General features: G+C 36.1%; 1 protein-coding gene across 1 annotated transcript in view; it reads left to right on the plus strand.

The window, feature by feature from the left end:
• Positions 1 to 22,727, plus strand: part of NEK7 (NIMA related kinase 7) — a 70,174-nt gene that overhangs the window by 43,878 nt on the left and 3,569 nt on the right. The window contains exons 6-9 of the mRNA XM_074151658.1: positions 1,257 to 1,365; positions 3,681 to 3,788; positions 11,768 to 11,862; positions 16,433 to 16,546. Coding sequence (XP_074007759.1) covers positions 1,257 to 1,365; positions 3,681 to 3,788; positions 11,768 to 11,862; positions 16,433 to 16,546 — 426 coding nt within the window. The remainder of the gene's footprint in view (positions 1 to 1,256; positions 1,366 to 3,680; positions 3,789 to 11,767; positions 11,863 to 16,432; positions 16,547 to 22,727) is intronic.

Genomic DNA, 22,727 nt, shown 5'->3' on the forward strand with positions numbered 1-22,727 from the left:
GCCTCATTTAAATGAAAATGCATTTTGAAATAATCCCTATAACTAAAAACGTTTTGGTGAAATGTTATGATCCTCTGTATGACTGATGCATTTTGCTATAGCTAGTTTAAAAACATCTTTCTCATACTCCTGCATGTCTCTGTAATGTGTAGGTGCAGCTGTCAACTTCTCAGTGGCACATTTTAGCATAGTATATGAAAATATTTTTATTTTTCCAGAGTAATAAATGTTTGTTATATGAACTTTCTTAGCGTGTGCATGAGTGTGAAGTGTCTGTGTGTACACATGCTTTAAAATACATCTAAGTACTTTGCTTTCCATCTAAAATTTTGCTAGTATTAATGTTGTTCGTGTGTTTTCTTTGTGTGTTTAACTTGAAAATCTGTCAAAATATGAATTCTTTAAAAAGGGAGACTAAACAAGCAACAATTTTTCAGTCGTCTTACCTTTAGCTGCAAAATTTATAATGATCAAACTTGCACGTTTTAGCATTGGCTGAATTCCAGGTTTTCAGTATGTATTTTTGGAGGACTGTTATTCCAGTCCCTGGATATAATATTTGAAGGAGATGTGTGTAGCAGAGCATAATTATGTTTCACGTAAGCTTTAACAGGCCGTTGAACTGTTACCAGTGATTGGTAATGGTTGTTTATACAGTATGGAAAATATTTGAACAGGAGTTAGATCGCTATGAAATTTTCAGTAATCACAGTTCCTTTAGTCCCCTGTTATGTATTGCAGAAGTTTCTAAATCTAATCCAATCAACTCTTCTTACATGGTCTTTCTGATTGTTTGTCACCATGATTTTTTTTTTTTTCTATTTAGAAAATGAGAATATGGAAATCAATGTTGGTGTAAGGAAGTATTTCCATTGGGAAGTTCTGTGGCACATACCTTTGTATCTGACCTTTATTTGTTCTGTGGCCACTCACTCTGCTAGACTATTCTTCCCACATTAATCCTGCACTGAGGATTGCTAAATTCCATGTAAATCCTTTTTTGGGATAGCAGTTCTATTTCATTGATGTAATTTGTTACTCTATGTGTTGACTGACTTAAACACATACATTGATGATACATGTATTAATATTTAAGGAAAAAGCTTTCTGTGTCAAGAAATGTTGTTACACCTTTCTCATTAGATTTTGAGCCTCTTCTATTTGGTTTTTAAATAAAGGATTTTCTAACTTTTTTTTTGGTCATTTAATGCAAGTTTTAAATTTTAATATTGAGTGTCCATCCTTTTTTCTTTAAGCATTTTAAGAAACAGAAGCGGTTGATTCCTGAAAGAACAGTTTGGAAGTACTTCGTTCAGCTTTGCAGTGCCTTGGAACATATGCATTCTCGTCGTGTTATGCATAGAGGTAATACAGGATCAAAGATGATTTTTCTTTACTTGAACCTTTTACTACGTGAGAATTAAGCTGGTTCAATGCAAATGACACCAAATAATGTCATCCTGGAATCAATTTTGACAGCTGACACAATGTATGTTTCTGTGATGTTTTATAAGTAATGGAAAAGTGTGACAGAAGTGCGTGGTTGTACGTTTGTTGTGGTAGGAATTTGTTTGTAGCAATGGCTTGTGATACCAAGTTTTCAAAATAAGTGATAGTTCTGTAAGTGATGGAGACCATGCCACTGCTACCTCTTTTCTTGCTCAGTTCATTTTTCTGGCTCTTATTTTCTATCCTGTTCTTATTCTTCTATATTTGCCCATTGTCTTTCCAAAGTATTGTTACCTGCATTCTTGCATAGCTATCCATCCATTCTTTTCACATCTTGCACCTTTTTTTTCTTACAAAAGTATTTGCTTCCTTCTATGCCTTCTGGTGATATGTAGGCCCTTCTCCCAGTCCCTTATCTACTGGATTATGTGCAGCTGTGAGCATTTTCTCCCCTTCTCTGCTCCTCTCTGCTATTTCCAAACTCTGTGTCAAGTACCGTGTCCCAACAGCCCTTGTAGTTGCCAGCTATCCCTGTCAGGTACTAAATCTCTTTTACCCATTTTAAACCTCTGTACTGCTGTCTCCTCCATATGTTGTCTTCATTTTACCTTGTAACTCTGAGTCAAAGAAAACAGATTGTAGTATAGCTGCTTCTCAGATGTACAATTTTTTTTTCCTTGGAAATCCCTCTGGCTATGAGTTGCAAGTTGTATATGGGCTGTCTCTCTGGGTTCAGGTGAAATTACATGTCTTAGGTTGGTGGCTTCCTTCTGCTGGGATGCAAATAGCTGCCTGAAAGCAGAAGTCCCTCAATCTCTGAGCTTTGTCATTTGCAGCTAGAGGTGTTGCACCCATCAGCAGATAAACTTCGGTGCCCCTGCCCCTGCAAATGTCTTTCCCTTGTGATTCTCCTTTTTTTTTTTTTCCCCTTTATGTGTTTGTTCAGATATCTGCAAGTGCAAATTCTACAAAGAGGAGGACATCAAATTACAGATTCTTTCCATAGGGTATAGGTGTCTTCTTTTAAAGCTTTTATGTCTAGCTTAGTTTATTTCAGTATATTTTAGCTCAAAATCAAAATGAGTTTAAAATCCTTAAACTGAAATACTACCTTTGAAGCTTCTGGCAAACCTACGGCAAATCTATCGATTCCATGGTTCTGCACCAAAACCAATGACAATTAAAGCTGATTTAATTTATTTTTAAGTTGAGCTGATATCCATGTTGGATTGTTACACAAAGGGTGATACAAACTCCTGAAAACTAGGTCAGATAGCAGCATAACATAATTGCTTCTGTCTTTCTCTCTAAAGCTTATAAGGTTTTGTAACTTTTTACTGGAAACCTGAAAATGCTGGTGTTTGAAGGGTTATTAACCATTCCTTTTACTGTACCAATATCTATGCAGACTATAATTTCTTCTTACTAAAATTAAGTGATTTTCTTTAAGTTTAGAGCCACAGTGTGTTGCTCTTGAGCTGAGTAAGAGCTAAGCACACTTGCCAAACAAGTATCGGGTCAGTTTATTTAGAAGACTAACAGGATAGGTACCTTGTTAAAAGTCAGAAAAGAAAAATCTTTGCTGTTGTCTCTAAAGGATTGGATTAAAACTTAAACTGAATATTACTTGTTAAAAATAACTGTCTGGGGTATACATCATTATTTTTCTTTGTTTCTACTTGATTAGCCCAATTCCATTGATGAGTTCAAATAGCCATTCTCCTGAGTAAAACTTGCGTCTTTTTTTTAATGCCTGCTATTAAAGAGAATCAGTTACCTATTACAAATAAATAACATCATGCTACTGTAGGTAATCTGATCACCAAAAGAATGAAACATTTTTGGTCTGTCGCTTAAGACATAATAGAGGTTTTCCAGTTCTAATGGAAGTCCTTGGATATAGCTTATATCAAGTAGTAATGAACTCCCTGTATATGCTTCTTTGGATGTGGGGGATGTTTTGGTTTGGTTTTTGTTGTTGTTGGTTGTTTGCTTGTTTTTTTAAAAATAATTTCCATGGCTCTTAATTTTTTGCCTGAGCACTGTTTGTACTATGGAACAAGTTAATTTGAAATTCTGAATTGCAGACTCCCTCTTTCTGAACAGCACAGTCAAATTTTATTAATATTAGCTGTAAATAAAATCCTCTTTCAGTTTATTATTATTAGAGCAGTAACTTTTCTTGCAACCTCATTGTGACTTTTAAATTTCCTAATTTTTTTTTTTTTCAGATATAAAGCCAGCTAATGTGTTCATTACAGCTACAGGGGTAGTAAAGCTTGGAGACCTTGGACTCGGTCGGTTTTTCAGCTCCAAAACCACAGCTGCACATTCTTTAGGTAAGCTTTCACTGAGGTATAGATATTGGGGAGCCGGATTTTTTTCATGTGGTGGAGATACTGTGCCCACTCAGGAGGAGGAAGGAAAGGTTAGGTCTAGCTAAAGCTTTTCTTAAATAATAATAATAAAAAAATGGTCAGCACCATGGACAAATACGGAAAAGCCATGACACTGAGGTGTCACTTTCAGCGGTACCAGTACAGCTCGGTTTTGGGGGTTTTCCCCCTTTTTTTTTTTTCTTTTCCCCTTTGTTTGACTCATTTAATGTACATTCCTGGCTCAAAAAAAGTCTTCATGACAGTAGCGTTCTCTAAAAATGCTAGAAAAAATAAGATCAATAATATGGATACATATTTTAAAATTCATTTGAACTTTAATCACTGTTGGAAAGAATGTAGTAATTCTGTGTGCCTGTATGGGTAACATTGATGACATGTTGGTTATATGCTTTGAAAGGGCTAACAGAAGACCTTCCCTGTTTTAAGGTGGAGTTTCTCAATATAAGCTAAACAAGTCAAGGAGAGATCAGAATTAGGCTTTATGGACCATAAAGACTTTAAAAACAAAACAAAAGCGGCAAAACAAGCAACAAAAACACATCCCAGAAAACTTATTTTTATAAAAAGCTTTCTGAAACGCCCAATTTGTTCTTTGCTAGTGCGTTAAAAAATAACATTGTATTATCTTTTTCCAAATAAAATTTTCATGTAATTTGCATCTTTTTAGTAGCATGTAGAGATTAGGATGATTGAGAAGCCTTTAAAGAGGAAAAAGTTAAAATTTGGCAGATATTTTAAGTTTAAATATAGGGAGTGGACAAATGACAAAATCTAAGAGGATCTCTAAAAGAGAAAAGCCTTGTAAATAGAGTAGCATCTGCTTTAAAGAGGAATGAAAGAATTAGTGTCTATCCTATGGTCATGTATTTATTATTTCAGTTAAGAAAAAAAAATTCTTTTCCCCTGCTGAAGCGACTATGTTTAGTAGTTGCTGAATTCAAGCCTTTTTACTGACTACAAAGGGTGTGAAATGAACTTTTAGACCTCTCCAGAGCAAGGCCATTGGTGGCAGCAGCCAGAATTGTCTCCTGTTCCTTGTAAGGGCCAGCAAAGCACCTTACTGATATTTGAGTACAGATAGGTAAAAGCAATTCAAATGCTGCTCAGTGAGAACTTTTAACGAATGACAGTAACAATTCTGTAATTATGCATTTGGATATTTTTATGTTTGACGAGATAAGAAAGACAATATCTAAGAAAGCCAAAAATTGTTAAGTCGTACTTATAATCCTGTAGGGCTATGGGAGGAGACACAAAGAATTGTGTTTGCTCAGATGCTGATGTTTCTAATTAAACTATGAAATATCAGACTTCTTGAAGTAAAATAGGCCATATTTATTATCACCTCTTAATTTAACTTTATTCAATACAATTGGAAAAAGAGAGAAGATTTATGTTCATCATGTTTGTACTACATCTGAGGTGTGGGCGAAATTTTAGAAAGGAAATATTAGAAAGGAATTTAGGCTATTTTAGAAAGGAATTTTTTGATATGATCCTTACTTCCTTGTCTTCCAGAAAGCCTTTGGTCACTCTCTTGTGCCTTCCCTTTTTTATCATGTCTGGTGCGTACTGATACTAGTGTGGTATCCATGAGTAAACCATGAGTAATCACTGAGATGCTAATAGAACTGAGTTGAAACTCAGACATAGGTGTGCAATCTTACATTAATAAAAAAGAGAGAGAAAGAGCTGGAGGAGAAGCAGTGAGACCGGACTGGAAATGCGCTTGGGTTCCGCATCAAAGTTCAGGTATAACTGTAAAGATCTGATACTAGTTCGTGGCAGAGTGCTGCTGTTCATGCTGTCATCAGAGCCCAGGAGCCATCTCTGGCAGCCCTGTGAGGATCTTATTTGTCATAGTTGGGTCCTGCTACTGCCTGCAAATGGAAAAATGATGTAAACGAGCAGCGTGAAGAGGGAGCTGCTCCTGGACTGTATTTGCAGGAAGCTGTAAATCCTAATCCATGGGTAGGAGCACATGAAGAAGGCAAAAGTCAGTTGTGAGGGCGGCAGAGCTACACTTGTGTTCTGAGGCAGAAGTCAGGAAGTTAAAGAGGAACAAACTGCTTCAGCCCTGGGTTATTTTGGTTCATTGCAGGGGAATTGTTGCAAAGGGACTGAAGGCTGAGCTAGAGTTAAAAACAGCGTAACCCCCCCGAGCCCTTTAAAGCTCATCTCTTACAAATACAAGAGTTACCCAGAGAGCGAGGGAGGAGGGGGATTGAAGTTTTGTTTCTAATGTTGGGTGCTGTGTCTTGGTGGAGGAGCTGTTATTTTTTATTTTCTTTTCCCTCCATCTATTCTTCTTCCATTTCCCTCTTAATTATGACTTAATGTCAGAATTCAGCTTAGGAAAAAGGAAAAAAAAGCTCAGCTGTTAACTTAGGCTTTAGTGGAGACAGTGACACTCTGATTTATGGTGTCATTAGCACAGACCACTTTTTAAAATTAATTTGTCATGCAGTTTCTGATGCTGGTTTTCCTGAAATTTCTTTCAAAGTTGTATCTTTTTATGATTCCATAAAACTTTGGTGCACAAAACCCAGTGAATTACAAATGTATTACGTGTAGCAATTTATACTTGTTTACAGGCTTTATAAAAATTTCAGTAGCAAACTAGATTCAGGCTTTCAGAGATAAAGAAATGTACTAAAATTTTCATTAGCTATAGCTTCTAAGTGCTAATTATGAATAATACCGATTTAATTAGAATACTTGCTGATGGTCCATTTGAAACAAATGAAAGTACTGCACTGGACAGGGTTTGTTAATATTCTTAACCCTTTCTGTACAGCCTTATGAAAACAGTAGAACTTTGTATTGTGGTGTGTGTATACCTTTTTGAAAATAGAAAATCCTTCTTCCAAAAAGGCACAGGAAAGGGAGGCATTTGGTATTGTTGATTTGATAGAAACATGACAAAATTTCTTGATTTCAGAAAACTTTATATTAGAAAGGGGAAGAAGATGATCCAAGAAAGGCTTCTTATTGTTTCCCTATGACTGTGTGTGTTAGGGGTTTTATTTTTGTTGTTGTTTTTTAATGGCTGAATGCCAGGCCTTGTGCTCTTTGATGAAGTGGCAATTCTGAGGAGAGCTCATGGAAATGTGCATTTTAAAATCTTTGCTAGCCATTCAGTGGACTTAAGGATAGTCCATATTTTAGTATTGCAATTACCAAAATAACTAACTAACTAACTTCTAGTTCTCCAGTGTGGTTGGGCTAGGGGGCTGCGCAGTATGCTGCCCAAGCGGCCATTGCTGCTATGACGTAAATACTTTCTTGTAAGGCAAAGGAGTAGATCTGCAATAGACTTAAAATGCTTGAAAGCGAATGATCATCTGTATTGAATTCTGGTATTTCTTCTGTGGTTTGACAACTTCTGTCATTTCCGTGGTACTCCTGTCCCTAGCACAGAGTTACGTTATGAGGGATTTGACTGTAAACTCACGCAGGTTGTGGGGAATGAAATATCTTGTAAAAATGTGTGCAAATACTCTCCTTTCCTCTTACATATGGATCTCTAACCCAGCAGAGGGTGCTGGGGTGGTGGTATGCAGCACTGTTTTGCTGTGAAAAGAGTAAGCTCCACTTTCATAATCTCAACCAAATCATCCCAAGAACCTGCACCCTCAGTGTACAGGAAGGCCGTTGGGGAAATCTGCAGCTGATTCATTGCAGTCGTCAAAGAAGCTGTATTAAAACAGCTGTTATTTTATGTACAAAAACCTGAGGTCTCACAGTAGTTTGAAAACTGAAGGTAAATTATTGTGCTGTTACAATGCTGCATTATAAAATAACCCAAGATATTTATAGGTTGATTTCTGCAGTTAGACTATTTAAGTAATGTAGGCTAGGTTGCAGAATTACTTTGGATAAGTGTAGTATTTTAGGTCCCACATCTGTTGTTGAAGATGAACCTACGACAGAAATTTCCTACACTTGTATTAAAATAAATAGATAAAAAAAAATAAATGATACTTATGGAGAATTTGTCGTGTCAGTGGCTGGTTACCCTCACTTTTCCATAACTGCATCTTATTTGTAACTTGGTTTGTTAGAAGTTTGTTAACTTCAGCATCAACCATTCATCTTGTTAAGCACTTACATGTTGTGTTGAACTCTATATTATAAAATTCCTGTGATCTCATGGACATTAAGTCATTCATAAACCCTATAATTTGATTACTTAAATAAATTGGGCATTTTTTTTTTTTTTAACTGAAGCCTTGTTTTGGAATTCTTTGAAAATTGGAAGAGTTACTAAAATGATTTTGGCCCCCATCCTGAACTTGGGTAGTTCTGACATTCCATGCATTGGAATGTCCGTAATAATTATGGGGTCTTTTTTAAACTAGTCTATCAAACACCTTCTAAATCAGCCATTACATTGTTTTGTTTAAGTAGTACTAACATTTACCAGGTAGATTTTTCTCCCAGTTTAAAAATGCTTGATAGTACTTACAGCTAGTTACTGTATTTCATTCAGCTCCTCGATACATTGTCGGTTTTCAGGTGAACACTCTTTCATGTTTAGCTCAGCTGCAGTGTGAGTTATGTGTTTATGCAGGTAATAAGATGGACTGCTTATATCATAACTCCCCTCTTCATAATAGTTTCTTTGCCTCTGATCCTTCAAATCCAGCTTCCTGCCCCCTAATAGCCACCGTTTCCATTATGTCCGTTGCCTCTCCCAGTAGCAGAGAGCTTGCATAAAGAAACAAGGCTTTCTGGATCTGCAGCTTCTTTAAAGGGAGGGAGCTCCAGAGCAGCAGCATATTCCGAGGAGGCAGTTTATTTGACCCAGGCTGTTTTCAAGGACATTACCGTTCACACCTGCAGATTATCAGAGATGTGCAAATGCAGTGAACAGAATGCTACAGATGCAGGTTTTGTTCTTAAAAATGTAGGCACCTTGAAGCGTTACGTCTTTCTCTTGTATTATCCCACTTCTGTGTCTTGAGATGAGCAAAGAAAGTTGCATGTCTTTATAGTGTTGCGTTGTTGTATTTTACTTAGCAGAAAAAAAATAATGGTCCAGGAAGGAAATATAACATATAATCACATCTGGTAGTAGCTTGGCAGCAGTACAGCTCTGCGTACTGACATTGCTCACTGTTTTAAAGAACTGTTGCAATGCCTTCAGTAGTTCCTGAATGTGAGACTAATGAATGTTTTGTGTCATGTTCTGTTAAAAACAGCTTACAAGCAGTAATGATGTCTAGATCTTCAGGGTGTTTTTGTGATTCAATGACTAACAACTGTAATTTCAATTCCTTTTACTTGTTGGTCATTGGGGGCTTCAGGTTGTATTGCAGTTAAGGTGTTACACTAGGCTAAATGCTGTAAAATGATAGCATTTGTTCTTCCTTTTCACTATCATCAATCTTTCACAGTCATATCAGACCCCTAATGTAACAGCAGGCTTCCCAGAGCTACTGGTTAAAATTACCTCTGCTTTTGGTAAACTATGAACCTTCAAACCTCTGTGTTTTCAGCTGCCCCCTGTGGATTCTGTGAAGCCTCTTTCTGGCACATTACTCACTGCCAGCTACTTGCGGGATGTCTCAGAGCAGCAAAGGCAGCGCTGCCGTAACCAGCTACGAACCAGATTACTAGTAAACTTCTTTTTGTTGTTAGATGAATTCTGCCAATAAAGCGTCAGAATGTACTAAACCAGTGCATTAATTAATGGATGCAAAATACAGCTATACAGCTGAAAGTTTTCAGAGGTGTCCAAGCTCACAAGTCCTTGGAGTACAAAAAACAAAACAAAACCAACCAAACAAAACCTAAAAAAACCCCAAACAAACAAAAAAAAAATTGAGAGGAAAGTAAATATGAAAGCTCTGTCATGCCAAATGTTGTTTAATTGTACCCATTGAAGTATTGCTGTTGATAAATTAGAATAACAGAGTTGCTTCTGGATATTCTGGTAGCTGTTTTGGTGTCGCAGGCCATCTGTGTGCCTGTTCTCTCACAGGGAGAAGACCATCCCTGTTGACCATTCCTCTATTGTGTGTGAATAAGAACATCCTATGAGAGTAAATGTTTTTCACAGTACTCCATCATTTTGAGTTGCCTTTCCCCAGCCTTTCTCCCTATTAAGCTCTTGATCTTCCGCGGTCTCAGTTGGGAGCTGCAGTGATTCCTCAGGCCGGCACTGAGGGAGCCTCTGAGGAGAGGGGCTGCAGCACCCTCTGCTTTCCCAGGGCTGGAAGTCTCCTCTGAAATAATTAGGGCGCCAAATCCGTTGTAGGATACAATATGGGACCTCTGTCCTTGCATATCTGTTAGAGAAACATGTTCTCAGTTTGTGTTGGTTTGGAATATTGTTTTCAATATTGTTTGTTAAGGAGATCAGTTGAACTGATGAGTTACCAGCAGCAGTGGTCTGACTTCCCTTCCTCCCGAAGAAAGTGTGGCGTACTTTGAGATGTCAGCTGTTCTACAGATAGGGCACATTGTCAAAGCAAACCCCTTAACTATTGGAAATTATTAGAGTAAAATTATTAATCTGGTTAATTAAAACTATTAACCTGATTATTCAATTTGGATGCACCACGTGTTCACTATATCTCTGCTTCAAGTATTCATACAGAGATGAATTCTGAATAGATGAGGCTAATTCAGAAGTGCAAAAGTGACATGAGATCTTTGTGTTAAATAAAATAGTGTGAGATTCGTACTCTAGTTTTCATAGTTTGTAGTGAGAGCAGCGCTGATTTTAATCTCTGGCTATGTTGCAAGATTTTAGTTTTGAAACAAGGTCAACTTGAATTGACAGAATTCAGTTGCCTTTCATCGTCAGGATTCAGTGCTTAAGAAAATATTCCACACAGAATTGAAGTAAAAATCTACATAGATTTGTGGCTCTTTTTGCTGTTAGGCAGTCATTTTGTGGGGATATAAGGAGAAAGTTCAGAGGCAATGCACCAAGGTTGCCAGTACTGTTATTTTTTGTAACTTCTTTTTTTATTGATCTGTCACCACATACTAACCCATCACTCAGATACTTTTTTTTTTTTTTTTTTAATGGCTTTTTTTTACAGAGCTGAAATATCTCTCAGAATTTCTCTCATCCAAGAAGCTTGTGACACAGATTGGTAGGGTCTGATTAAAATCAAGGGGAGAGATGTCCTGGAGTATCCGATGTAAATTTTCTCTGGGACAATCCTAGTAAATGCTGCTTTTCAAGAGCAGACGTCTCCAGAGCCCACAGCTCTGAGGCAGGATTAAGCTAGGACAGCCACAGATTTGGGAGCTAAAAAGCCCTCCCAGAGTCTAGTCCTGCAGCAGATGGCTGAGTCGCTCGTAGGAACCTCGACTTCTGCTGGGCTTGCAGGTTTTGCTACCTTCCTCTCTAGGAAGCTGAAGATCCTGGATTTCAGGCTCAATTTTAGTTTCAGATATTCAAACTAAATCATGTTTTTAGTTTCAAAAGCAGCTTTTTCAGATTTCTATATTCTTGAAAGAAAGAACAGACAAGTCATTTAACAAAAAAAAAAATTTAAAAAATTAAATAATTCAAGTCATAGAAGAGAATTTCTAGCCGTTGTTGTTTCTAGCCACAGTGATAACAGTTTGGAAAGGAGTGGGGATATGTGTGGGTTTATGTAGTATGTTTCCCTTGGTTCTCTTCAGAAGAAAATAATTACTTTCGAGCTTCTTTAAAAGTAAAAATTAGAAGTATTCTAGATATCAGTAGTGAAAATAAAGCTCATTGGATGAAATAAATATCTAATTCATGTGTATTTCTATAAAGCCGAAGACTCACAAGTATGAATAGGAGTTATATGTGTAGCAAAATGAGAAATATAAAGGATGAAAAATGTTTTTCAGCCAGGAAGACTGTACTTTTACTACTGTATAACAGCAGAAATTTTCATTCAAAAATACTTATGCATTTATTGCAGTTGGTACACCTTATTATATGTCTCCAGAGAGAATACACGAAAATGGTTACAACTTCAAATCTGACATCTGGTCTCTGGGCTGTCTGCTGTATGAGGTAATATTGATATATACAATTAACTTAATAATAGTTTTGCTCCCTACCCCTTCCCCCCCACCCCCAACGTATTAAGTACTGTTCTAGGATCTATTTCTATATTTTTTTTTTGTTTAGAAAAATATGTATCATTGTAGAAAATGTACTTTTCAGCTATTATATGTCTTTCAATACTAGCAATGAGAACTCTTACATAACATCAGCACATGAAATACTTTTATTCGTGTGTTACTCAGGACTTGCTACAAAGATTTTACAGCAATTTGTTGAAGATTGGGCATAACTGAAGGATTTATAAATGAATAATGGCAAGCACGTATAAAATCGTTTTAGGTGTTTTAATGGCCAGTGCTGATTATATGAATTTGGTAATAAATGTATTGAGAAATAGTTGGACTGACTTGAGTATACAACTGATGATTTAAAAAACTGCAATATTGTTACTGTATTGCAAGTTTAGTTTCTTTAAAATTGTTTAAAATCTCAGTAAAATAAAAAAAATGTTAGTGTACTTATTGCTACTAGCTTAGATGAGCTTTCAAGATAACGACTGCTGCACAGACACGTAATTTTTCTACTCTTTCTTCAGTTGGTTAGTCTATAATTATCGGTCAGTTTCTGTATCTATACGGTCAAGATTGGTAGGTGACATAATTTTAAACGATATTTTATTCTGAGAAAATAAAAATATAGGGCGAATTGAAATTGAGGCAAATGAAGGTGTGAAGAACAGGTAGGCTTCTAAGGCAATTACGTCTTCAAAGTTCTTTGTGTATCATTTGTTATCTAAATGCTGATCTAAGACTAAACTTTTGTGTTGAAGGATGCTGAAAACAATTTTGTTTCCATCAGCAGTGGCAGGGAAGTGTTTCTAGTCATGTTCCAGATAAAAGCTAAAGTAGCCAGCTCACTTTTACCTGCAAGCCAGTTGCCTCAGTGAGTCGTCAGAACTCACTTAACACATATTCAACAGGAGCAGCACATCCTGTTGTTTTAGCTTTTCATAGAAAGCATTGTCAGCCTGTTCAAGTTGTGTTACTACTAGGTGAATAGTCTCCCATAATATTAGTTCACTTTCTATCACTAACATGTTGCTTTAAATATTAAAAGGGCAAATAGCTATATTGCAGTCCTGCAGAGTTTACAGATCTATGTATAACTGTTGCTTCTAAATCTTTTGGACAATTCACAGGAATGAAGTCCAGTACCTGATAGCAAGCATTTAGAAGTTTAAATCTGAACTAAAACTTAATCTGATATTGGGATTCCGTAATGCTGACTGTGGCAACTGCCATTAATTTCAGTGCTCCACCCTAGGCTCCTGCTTGCACAAGTGTGTAAAGATAGCATAAAGGTAGATGAAGATTTTTCAGTAGTACTACTTCTTTTCCCCTCATTGGTTTTCTTGAGCATTTTTTTAAAATCAGGAAACAAACAAATCAACCTTTGAATAACTAATTATTATATAAAATAAACGTGTTTTAAGGTTAATTTTTCTTCTATGTTGTATAGTATAAAATTGTTGGATAGAAATCAATAGCACTCATCTAAAGAAGATTTTTTTTTTTAATGTTGCTGCTTTGATGCTGGCACAGTATATCAAACACCTATGTGAATATTAAATTTTTCTTTGATCTGGTAAATAATTTCAAAATAGCTAAATATCTTAATTTCATTGGTTAACTCAGCATCTTTAAATACCATTCTTTTTTTATTTATTTTAGAAGTTTTACACAGGACGGTATTTAAGTTGATATGATGTTGTGTTTGTTTTTTTTCCTTATTGTAAGAATAAAGTAATAATTTGGATACTTATTGTCGTTACATAGCTATAGTATATGGCAACTTCAACTATGGCTTTTTTTTTTAAGAGGTGCCTTTGTCCCATTCAATTAATTCTACAACATACCAGATGTTTGGTGTTTGGTGGTTTTTTTTTTTTTTGATTATTGAAATGTAATTTTGAAATTTTAGGTATAGTAAACTCAGAATATATCCTTAGCATTTTTCTCTCTTATTATTTGAAAGTGGTTACTTAAGGTTCTTCAAGGCATGTGTGGACTAATGCATGGTATTTTTATTATCCGTGCAATTTTGTGCTGGATGTCTTTTTGTGATATGTCTATTACCTGCATTTTAGCATGTTTTATTATGTTGATTTCATGTTGATATGTGCTCATATCTACTCTGGATTCTCTCCAGCTTAATTGGAGAAAAGCTGTGGCATCTTTATCATTTCTCAATAAATGCTTAATTGCCACTAAACGTTTTTCAGTTATGTTTTAATTTAAGACTAATTTGCTATAACCTATGTTGTTTTTAAAAATTACTATTTCTAAACTATATTACAGTCTATTATTCAATGCTAAGTATGTGGCCAGTAAGATTTTTTTAAAGTATATTTTAAAGTCTCATATTTTTTTTAGAGCCCCAGGTATTTATGAAATCTCAAAAACACTACCACTGGAGTTTTAATTGATATGCAACAAAGTAGACTTTACTAATTAAAATCAAGATGCTGTGCTTTTGCTACATGGACCTTTACATGGAAAAGTAGGTTTTACACATTTCCTTTTATTGTTCAGCGTAGCAATTGCATCCTTACAGGGTTGTAGGTTGGTGGCTTACAGTTCAAAAAAAAAAAAAAAAAAAAAGAAAAAAAAAAAAAAAAGAGAGAGAGAGAGCTGCCACCAGCCCCGAAGACAGACAGTGGGCTTTCGTCCCTCAGACACCCCCAGAATACTAATCAGGAAAGTCAGACCCTGGAGGTCAGGGAGCAAGTCAATCATTCTAGCGATCGTCTCAGTGTGGAGGATCAAATTAGCCTGAAAAATTCAGCTGCTGGGAGGAGAGGGCGAGCAGCTGTCAGGGGCAGCAGCGAGATGCACTAATGAACCAGATGAATAGTGCAAAAGCCTGAAAATAAAAACAGGACAGTTGACATTTTTCATCTGTCAAAGCAGGAGATGCATGAAAATATAGTATTCCTGTTTTAACTCCTTAGGGGACATTCAGAATTTTTTTAACACTCCGCAGCATTCAAACAAAAGTACTTTTTAATGAACACCTAGAGTACGAAAATGAGTATCTGTGCATTTATTTAGAATTTCTGCATGTGTACAGACCCTGCAGTTGATTTTTATTGTTTTGTTTTTTTTTTCTTTTTTGCTATTCAGCTTGCATTTTTAACATTCTTTTTAAGGTAAGAGACAATGTCATGTAAATCCAAAAATTAATGTTGTTTTGGTAATACAGAATTTTTGGGAGTTGTGTGGGATGGAACTGTAGTATGGTATTTGTTTTGGGAGCTCTAAAATGATTTATTCTTACTTGAAGGTAATATGAAAAAAGTACTGAATTATTTGAGAGCGGTTTTATCGGTATAAAGTAAATGCAAGAGAATTTTGGTAATTTTCTTCATACATTTTCCCCCAGTGATATCAGAACTTAGACATGAAAGAGTTAAACTGCTATCTGGAAGACCACAAGACAGATGAGAGCCATTTTCAGCTTGTCCTGTCCCTGCTGAAGCTCGCTGAGTAGCACAGCATGGACTAGCGTGTTTCACACACACTCTGCCTGTCTGGGGAATGTACACATTGTCCTTCCAAAATCAAACTTATTAGCACATGTAGAAAAGGGTGACTGACTTTGGGGCAGCGCTGCACTCAAAGCAGCATTCGTGCTGCTGCGGTTCAAAGACTTAAAAGGCTTTGAACAGAATGGAGAGATTTTAAATGAATTTTTAAATTTGTAATCCTGCTAACCATAGCATTTGTTTCCACCTTAAATGTCAAGTTGTAAACTTTTCTGGAAATAAAGCGTAGATTTACTAGTGCTGGTCTTAAGATGATCATTTATTTAAATGCTCTCCAACAGATATTCTTAATTAAGTATTTCAGTTGTAAAATACAGACATGGGTCCCAGTTCTGTACTTCTGATGACATTTTGGGTAAATTTTTTTTTTTTACAGTATTTTCAAATAACATATTGAATTACGAAGTTTTTGGGTTTGGGATTTTTTTTTTGAAGTGTAGACATTACCTTTAGTTTTCTTGCTTTAAAAAAACAACTTTATTGAAGTCTAGTAATAGCTATGGAAGGTTACAAAGTCTACTACTGTTATCCAGCATTTTCATCCTACAGTGCTTTAGATCAGATAGCGATTTCAAATAAATCATGTTTTTTTCCAAAAGGTCTTCAGAGGAAAATTACATTGTGGGTTTTGTTTTTTTTATTTTCTCGTTTCCCTTGTGGTGGAAGGACCCTCCAAGCTCACAGCAGTATCAGATACTACTCAGTTTTTCTCATGCTCTATTAATAAAACTGTTATGGTGTACAATTGAAATACCGCAATATAAGGATTGTGACAGGTATGACTGTATAACAGAATAAGTACCCACACTGGTTCAGTAATAGTTTTGGAACTTCTGTTTTAGGCATTGTGACACTTCTGAGCAGGGAATTGAAAGTCGTTAAAAATCACTTTTGATTTGTTAGTATTACAGATTTTATGACCAAACAAGTTTACTTAAAAACCAAAGAAAACTGTACATTTTCTTTAAACAGATGGCTGCACTGCAGAGTCCCTTTTATGGTGATAAAATGAACTTGTACTCCCTTTGCAAGAAGATAGAACAGTGTGACTACCCACCTCTCCCTTCAGATCACTATTCAGAGGAAGTAAGTAATTTTCCTATTCAGGGGCTAGATCCTCAGTTTATGTAAGCTGGCACACTTCCAGGGAGGTAAATGAATTTGTGTGATTTTATGTTAGTTGCAGATTATGCCCATAAATGTTTGCTTGTCGAACTTGCTCAAATTTTCCTGTCAAAACAAGCCTCTGAGACGGTATTAAATTTTGGGGGATTAATGTTGGAAGCCTTATACTGTTAGCTTCTTAATTTCATTGAGCTTCCTTGCAAGTATGACAAAATGCTTTCCCAGAATGCACGATGATGTGTTCTACGTGCCAGAATGGGATTGAATCTTACATCTGTAGTATACTTTTCTAAAAGCACAACTATACAAGTTTATGTCGCACAGTAAATTAGTGCACTACCCTTGTTTCTCTAGGGGCTTGCATTAAAATAGATATAATGTATCTCACTAGTAAAAATGAATTGTTTAGTTCACATTTGTCTGCATTATAAAACTGCGATGTGCCATTCGATACAATTGAACTGCAGTTCATTTGCAAGAAGGAGTGGTTCTTGACAACACTAATAGTAAATTTCAGAGAAATACAGGCAGATGTAATATAATTGAATTTGAACAATATACTCTTGCATATCGCAGCCGTGTTTGTTTTAAGCTGATAGGTAACAGTTCTTTACTGTCATTAATGCATTTAAGGGGGGGGATACTTGCTTTTTTAAGCTCTAAAATGAAAAGAAACTAAATAAGATAAATTAAATATTTTTCTTAGTTCAAGTAACAGAATGAAAAAAATATAAATGTTTGCTTGTTAGTGTTCCGAGATGCCAGTTTTGAAATACTCTCCCACTTTGAAAAGAATAGGGCAAACTGATAGAAGCTGTAAACCAAAGAACACATATTAGTAACCAATTCAAATTGAATTCAGCCTACATGAATTAAAGATTACTTTGAAAACGCAAATAAACACAAGCACTGAAATACTTTTAATAAACATAAAGTGTTGTGCAGTTTCAGTTATAGAGTAGTGGCTGTAATTCTAAACCTTCATTTTTTTTCTACATTCAAAGACAGTGATTGGACTATTAATAAAAGATTACTGCCCAGTATTTTGTTTTGTTTTGTATTTATAGTGACAATTTTTCCCTTTTTATGAAAAAAATTGGACTTAAAGATAATTCAGTGACGTTACAAAGGATGTAATTTATGCGCTATACCTCTTTGTGGGTTTTCCAATTAGTCATTTTACCTGGGCCGTTTTTAATTATTATTTATTGTAGACAATAAATATGGCAGTTCATGTAACCAACTTCAAAACTGGAGGCCTGGAAATACAGTAGGGTGTGAACAATAATGCAAAATGATAGCAAGAATGTCAGGGGCCGTTCTTTGTTGTGTCATTCATGCTGTCTTCCTTTTTCCATGAAGCGCATGAATATTTCACATATCTGCATCCTCATCCTCTATTCTTCTTGACTAATTTTCAGACTGTCTGAATTTGCATTTCACATGGTAGCTGATTAGGAGATGCCGAGTGCAGCAGCGAAGCCTCAGCAGGCGGTTTCCATGGTGACCTTCAGCAGGATTTTAATGATGATACCACTAGTGGTTCGTTGAAGTTGGCCTGCCTGCAGGGCTACTTCACTGCAGCTAAGTGTGAAGTTGGATATGCGGATTCCCAGCCAAGGGGCAAATATCAAAGTCTGGCCCAGATAGAAGGTCTTAGAGTTTGGATGGGGAAAGAGATTCCACCTTTTACTTACATCTGTATAGTTTCTACTATTGAAAAAAGATGCAAAGCACAACATGTTACATTTTCTTTATTTCAAAGCAGACACGTACTTCTGCACCTTGGATAAGCCGTTATTTTCAAAACACACATAAGTTATTTTAAAATATGACAGAATCAGAGCTATGATAGGTATGAAGATAGGTATGAAAATAGTTACTTAAAACACGTAATCAACTATGGAGACTGTAATGGGAACATTTTTTAATGTTCTGATACAAAGACTTGTATCTTCGCTAAGGTACATGGAAAAATAGATGTGTTTTGAAACAAAAAACATGTCATATTAGGATACTGTCCTAAATGTTTCACTTGTACTGGAAATTTAGATATCAAACCTTTAATCAGGGTGAAAGCGCACTCAGTGAGCAGTAAAGATCAGGGATCAGCAAACAGTAGAACTCACTTCATATTTTATAACGAAGAATTTTCTGAAAGAAAAATTTCACTGAGTGTTGATCTATGCATCCTCTAATATAGAAGTGTAAATTGCTAATATAGAAGCATAAAAGCAAAATGCAATTGCTTTTTAGAGAAACTTTTTGTAAGTAAGCTTTAATGAGTTTTAAAATGTGACAGTTTTTCTAAATTTTGCAGTCTCTATAAGAATAACCTTTTAGTAATGTACCACATCTACGTCATCAGAAAATAGTGTGACAGAAAGGTGCACCTTAAGATAAATGGGCAGATGGATATTTTTTTTTAAATATTTTATTAGAATTCCAAATAGTCTAAGATCCATTTTCACAAACTATTGCTTCAACAGTAGAGTCATAAGCCAAGATTTTCAAATGTTTAACAACTTTGGATATCTCAAGTTTTGAATGTTCCTGAAGAACGTCTGGTATTCAGGCTGAGTACTCAGCATCTACTGAAAGCTGTTCTGCTTTAGAGAATTCAAAGCTGGGGCTCCCTTGCCACCCCCAGTCAATACTCTTAAAATCCTGTCAGCCAATATTAGTATCATGTTGCTTTCATGACAGATGAAGTTTTTCAATCTTCCCCTTTGACTGAGGTGCACTACTTCTAAAGTCCATGGCCAACCTCCTACCCAGATGTGAAGGCTGAATGGGCCAGCAGGTCTAGAATGGCGGTGTTAGTTGCCAGCAGAAGGGCTTGAGAACAGCACTGAGAAAGGACTTCAAGAAGGTCTCCTATTCAGAGTAAGAAGTGTTTGTGGGTTTTCTTTCCCATCCAAAGCTTCCTATATGAAAATTTCTCTTTTTCAACTGGTTAACAATGCGAAGTGCTCACCTGTCGTAGTTCTGTCTTCCTCCCCCCTCCTCCTGACTTGAGTGATAATTACTTATTTCATAGCTGAAAAACCTGCTAAAGTTAAAGAAAGTGTGTCCCTCTGCTCCGATGTCAGGCTAAGCTCCAGGCTAAAGGCAGTCATTGTGCTAAGTGCACAGAGGAGGTTAAAAACAACAAGCAGCTGAAGAAGTTTACAGCTTGGGGATGCAACAGGAGGTCTCTCCAGCTCAGTCTTAAGTCTCCTCTGCCTGTTGGCCAATCTGTGCCAGAGATTAGAAGTAATTTTTTTTTATTGATAGCCTGACTTTACAATCCCAGTGCTTCTTCCCATGGTACTGTCGGGCTCTTCTGCTACATTGGAAATTTTATTAATACTAAAGGGGTTGGCAAATGGATTTCAGGTTTATTGAAATGGATATTCCTGTAGGAGTTAAAGGAATAGTGCTATAATCAAGTATTAGCATCCAGCACAGTCCCAGTTTCAGTCCTGAAAGGCTGTCTTCCTATGTAACTGTTTTCATTCTGTACAGCAAAATTAAACCACTTTCTCTCAAAGGTTTGCTCTTCAATAGCAAGGCTCAAAAAGAGCTCAAGGATTTTGAAATTACTCAGGAATCTGTACTATCATTGTGCAGTGTCCCGAGCGTAGTCTGCTCAGCGTTCCTGCCGTACAACGGAGATTCTGGACTGGGGAGAGAGGTTTTGCAGTAATAGCAGTGACTAACATGTCAGCATTCAGACTCATAGCCAGAAGAGATCTATGACTCTGTGGTTTATTTTGTTACAGTAATAGTTAAGGTTTTTCACTAATTGAGCTCACCTCTTGCACTATGTTGGGAAGAGAATTTTTGAGTAAACTGATTCAGTGCCCGTCCCTTACTATGAAGATATTCTTGTAGATCTTTTTCTTGCATCCTAACAATAGTAGCTACATACACATTTTGATTAGAGTGAAAAATAAGAAGCTGCAAAAATCCACCAGTCAAGACACCGTGTGGGTGAGTGGATTTTGCAAGTGTACTTACAGGATTAATAGGACCTAAAGCCTTACATGTACTTTGGAGTAATGATGCCATTTTGCTACAGTGTCTTTCTAAGCAATGAATCTTCTTGGCCATGTTATTGAAGCTTTGAATCCTAATACTGTAGCAAGTAACAAAGTAACTCTGAAGAAAGGCTTCCTGTTTAATGACTTAGCAAACAGTTTGAAATTGATTTTTTAGATTATGAAGGTCGGTTTAGACGACAAAGTCAGAGTTACCCACAGGCCAGGATTGAAAAGACATGAAATAGCCTACTGGAGGTAAACAAGGCTACTTACACTTTTCACAGGTAAATTTCTTGAAGGTCTACTTCTGCGGGAGTAACCTACAATGAAGTTATTGATATACGCCTGGTTAAAAAGAGGAGAAAGAATATTTTGTTTCCCCTGTGATGATAACTTTATAGGTTTCAATCCTTCAAGGTCTTTTACAAAGACTTTATTTACTGTATGCAGTTCTATTGAACAGATGGAAGTTCTCACAGAGAAAGATAAATGTATACATACAAGATTTGATGTCATATTCTCCAGATAAATTACACTTGTGTTCTCTTTACAAAATGTTTGCCTATTTGAGTCTGATTTCAGCTTGGTGGTTTTGGATGTTCTTCAGTCTTACCTGTTTTCCATGCAGGCTGTCTGAGGTGCTGCCTAGCAAGCTGCTCATCTCCACTAATACATTGTGCCTGTTGCTTATACTGTGTCCCACCTGCTTCTTCTACAGGAGATAGTTTTGCTTTGCATATTTGTATTACATGTTGGCAATTATTATTTCTTACAGTACTTCATGATTTCCAGCATTCTATTCCCTAAACGATTGGGGATTATTACAGGCTAATAGTTTTTCCTGTCAGTGGTATTGTATTTTATTTATTGGCTGCCAGAAGCAATATGATGTCTTTTATAACTCCATTACTCAAAATATACTTAGCGTATTTAAGATTCAAATAGCAAGTTTGTTACAGATTATTTTGATTTAATGTTCCTTTTTAGTCCAGAAATCTGACCACTATCTTAAGAATTAATGATCTCATTTTTAAATATTAAGCTCTTCTTGCTAAAGAAGGGGATGTCTAGTGACATAGCTTTTGTATTGTTAAATATGAAAAACCTGTACATTGTATACAATTTACAATGTATTCTGCAAGGGCTAATGGACAAAATTTTAAACAGTGGTATACAATATTTCTTACTTAACTTCTGGACTTCTTATTCCCGTGCATTTAAATTACTCTTCTAAAAAGTGAAAGGATTATAATTATAATTTAAAATCCTTCTTGGTCTTTTTATAAAAGCAGGAAGGAAACTCTGATGGCAGATTTGAATATGCAATCTATGTTACTTTTGAATAATCATGGTGATGAGGCCGCTCTGTGTTAGTTGCAATAATTACAGATTTTTTTCAATAATCATACCTAATAGTAATGTGAAGGAGACTGAACCTGAGACAAATTTGACGTATTGCCATAGAAAGGTGGATGGCAAGGTGTTTTTTTTGTTTGTTGTGTCCCCCCCCATGCTATAAGGAGATCCATGAGGATTTGGCAAAGCTACTAAAAAGCATAAAGGAAGAGCTTCAGAGTTGGTTAAGTTGGTTTTGTATGGTAAACATTTTAATAAGTCGTCATGAAGCAAGTGTATTCCACATTGCAAAATGCTTAGGAGATCTACACAATTTAAAGTAGATGTCCCATCAGAGGGTTATCTAGACAATGTATTAAGTTCTAATGTCATAAGTTCTTAAGCATATCAGTGGAGGAAGAAAAACCTGCACTGTTCCGCCAGTTTGTGGAGGCAATGAGAAGTATCCAAGTGGTGTAGAAGCTCTTTGGCATTGCTTCTGCCGAATCGGGCCTTCGTAGTGCACGTATAAATTATGATGTGTGTGGAAACATGGGCTTTTCTAATCATAGCAATTTGTTTATTCCCAGACAGAGGCTTTCATGAACATATTTGTAAATTATGTCCTTCTCCCTATAAAGAAAAAAATCAGTGATCTAATCTTAAGAATAGGTACTGGGACATTGACCAAAGATTACTTATTCCAGAATCATGTCTCCAACATTGGGCAAGTAGAGTAACAGGGCCAGGGTGATACTTCCCCAAAATACTTTCCCAGCTTC

This window comes from Numenius arquata, chromosome 8 (assembly GCF_964106895.1).
Source record: "Numenius arquata chromosome 8, bNumArq3.hap1.1, whole genome shotgun sequence".
NCBI classification, from domain to species: Eukaryota; Metazoa; Chordata; class Aves; order Charadriiformes; family Scolopacidae; genus Numenius; species Numenius arquata.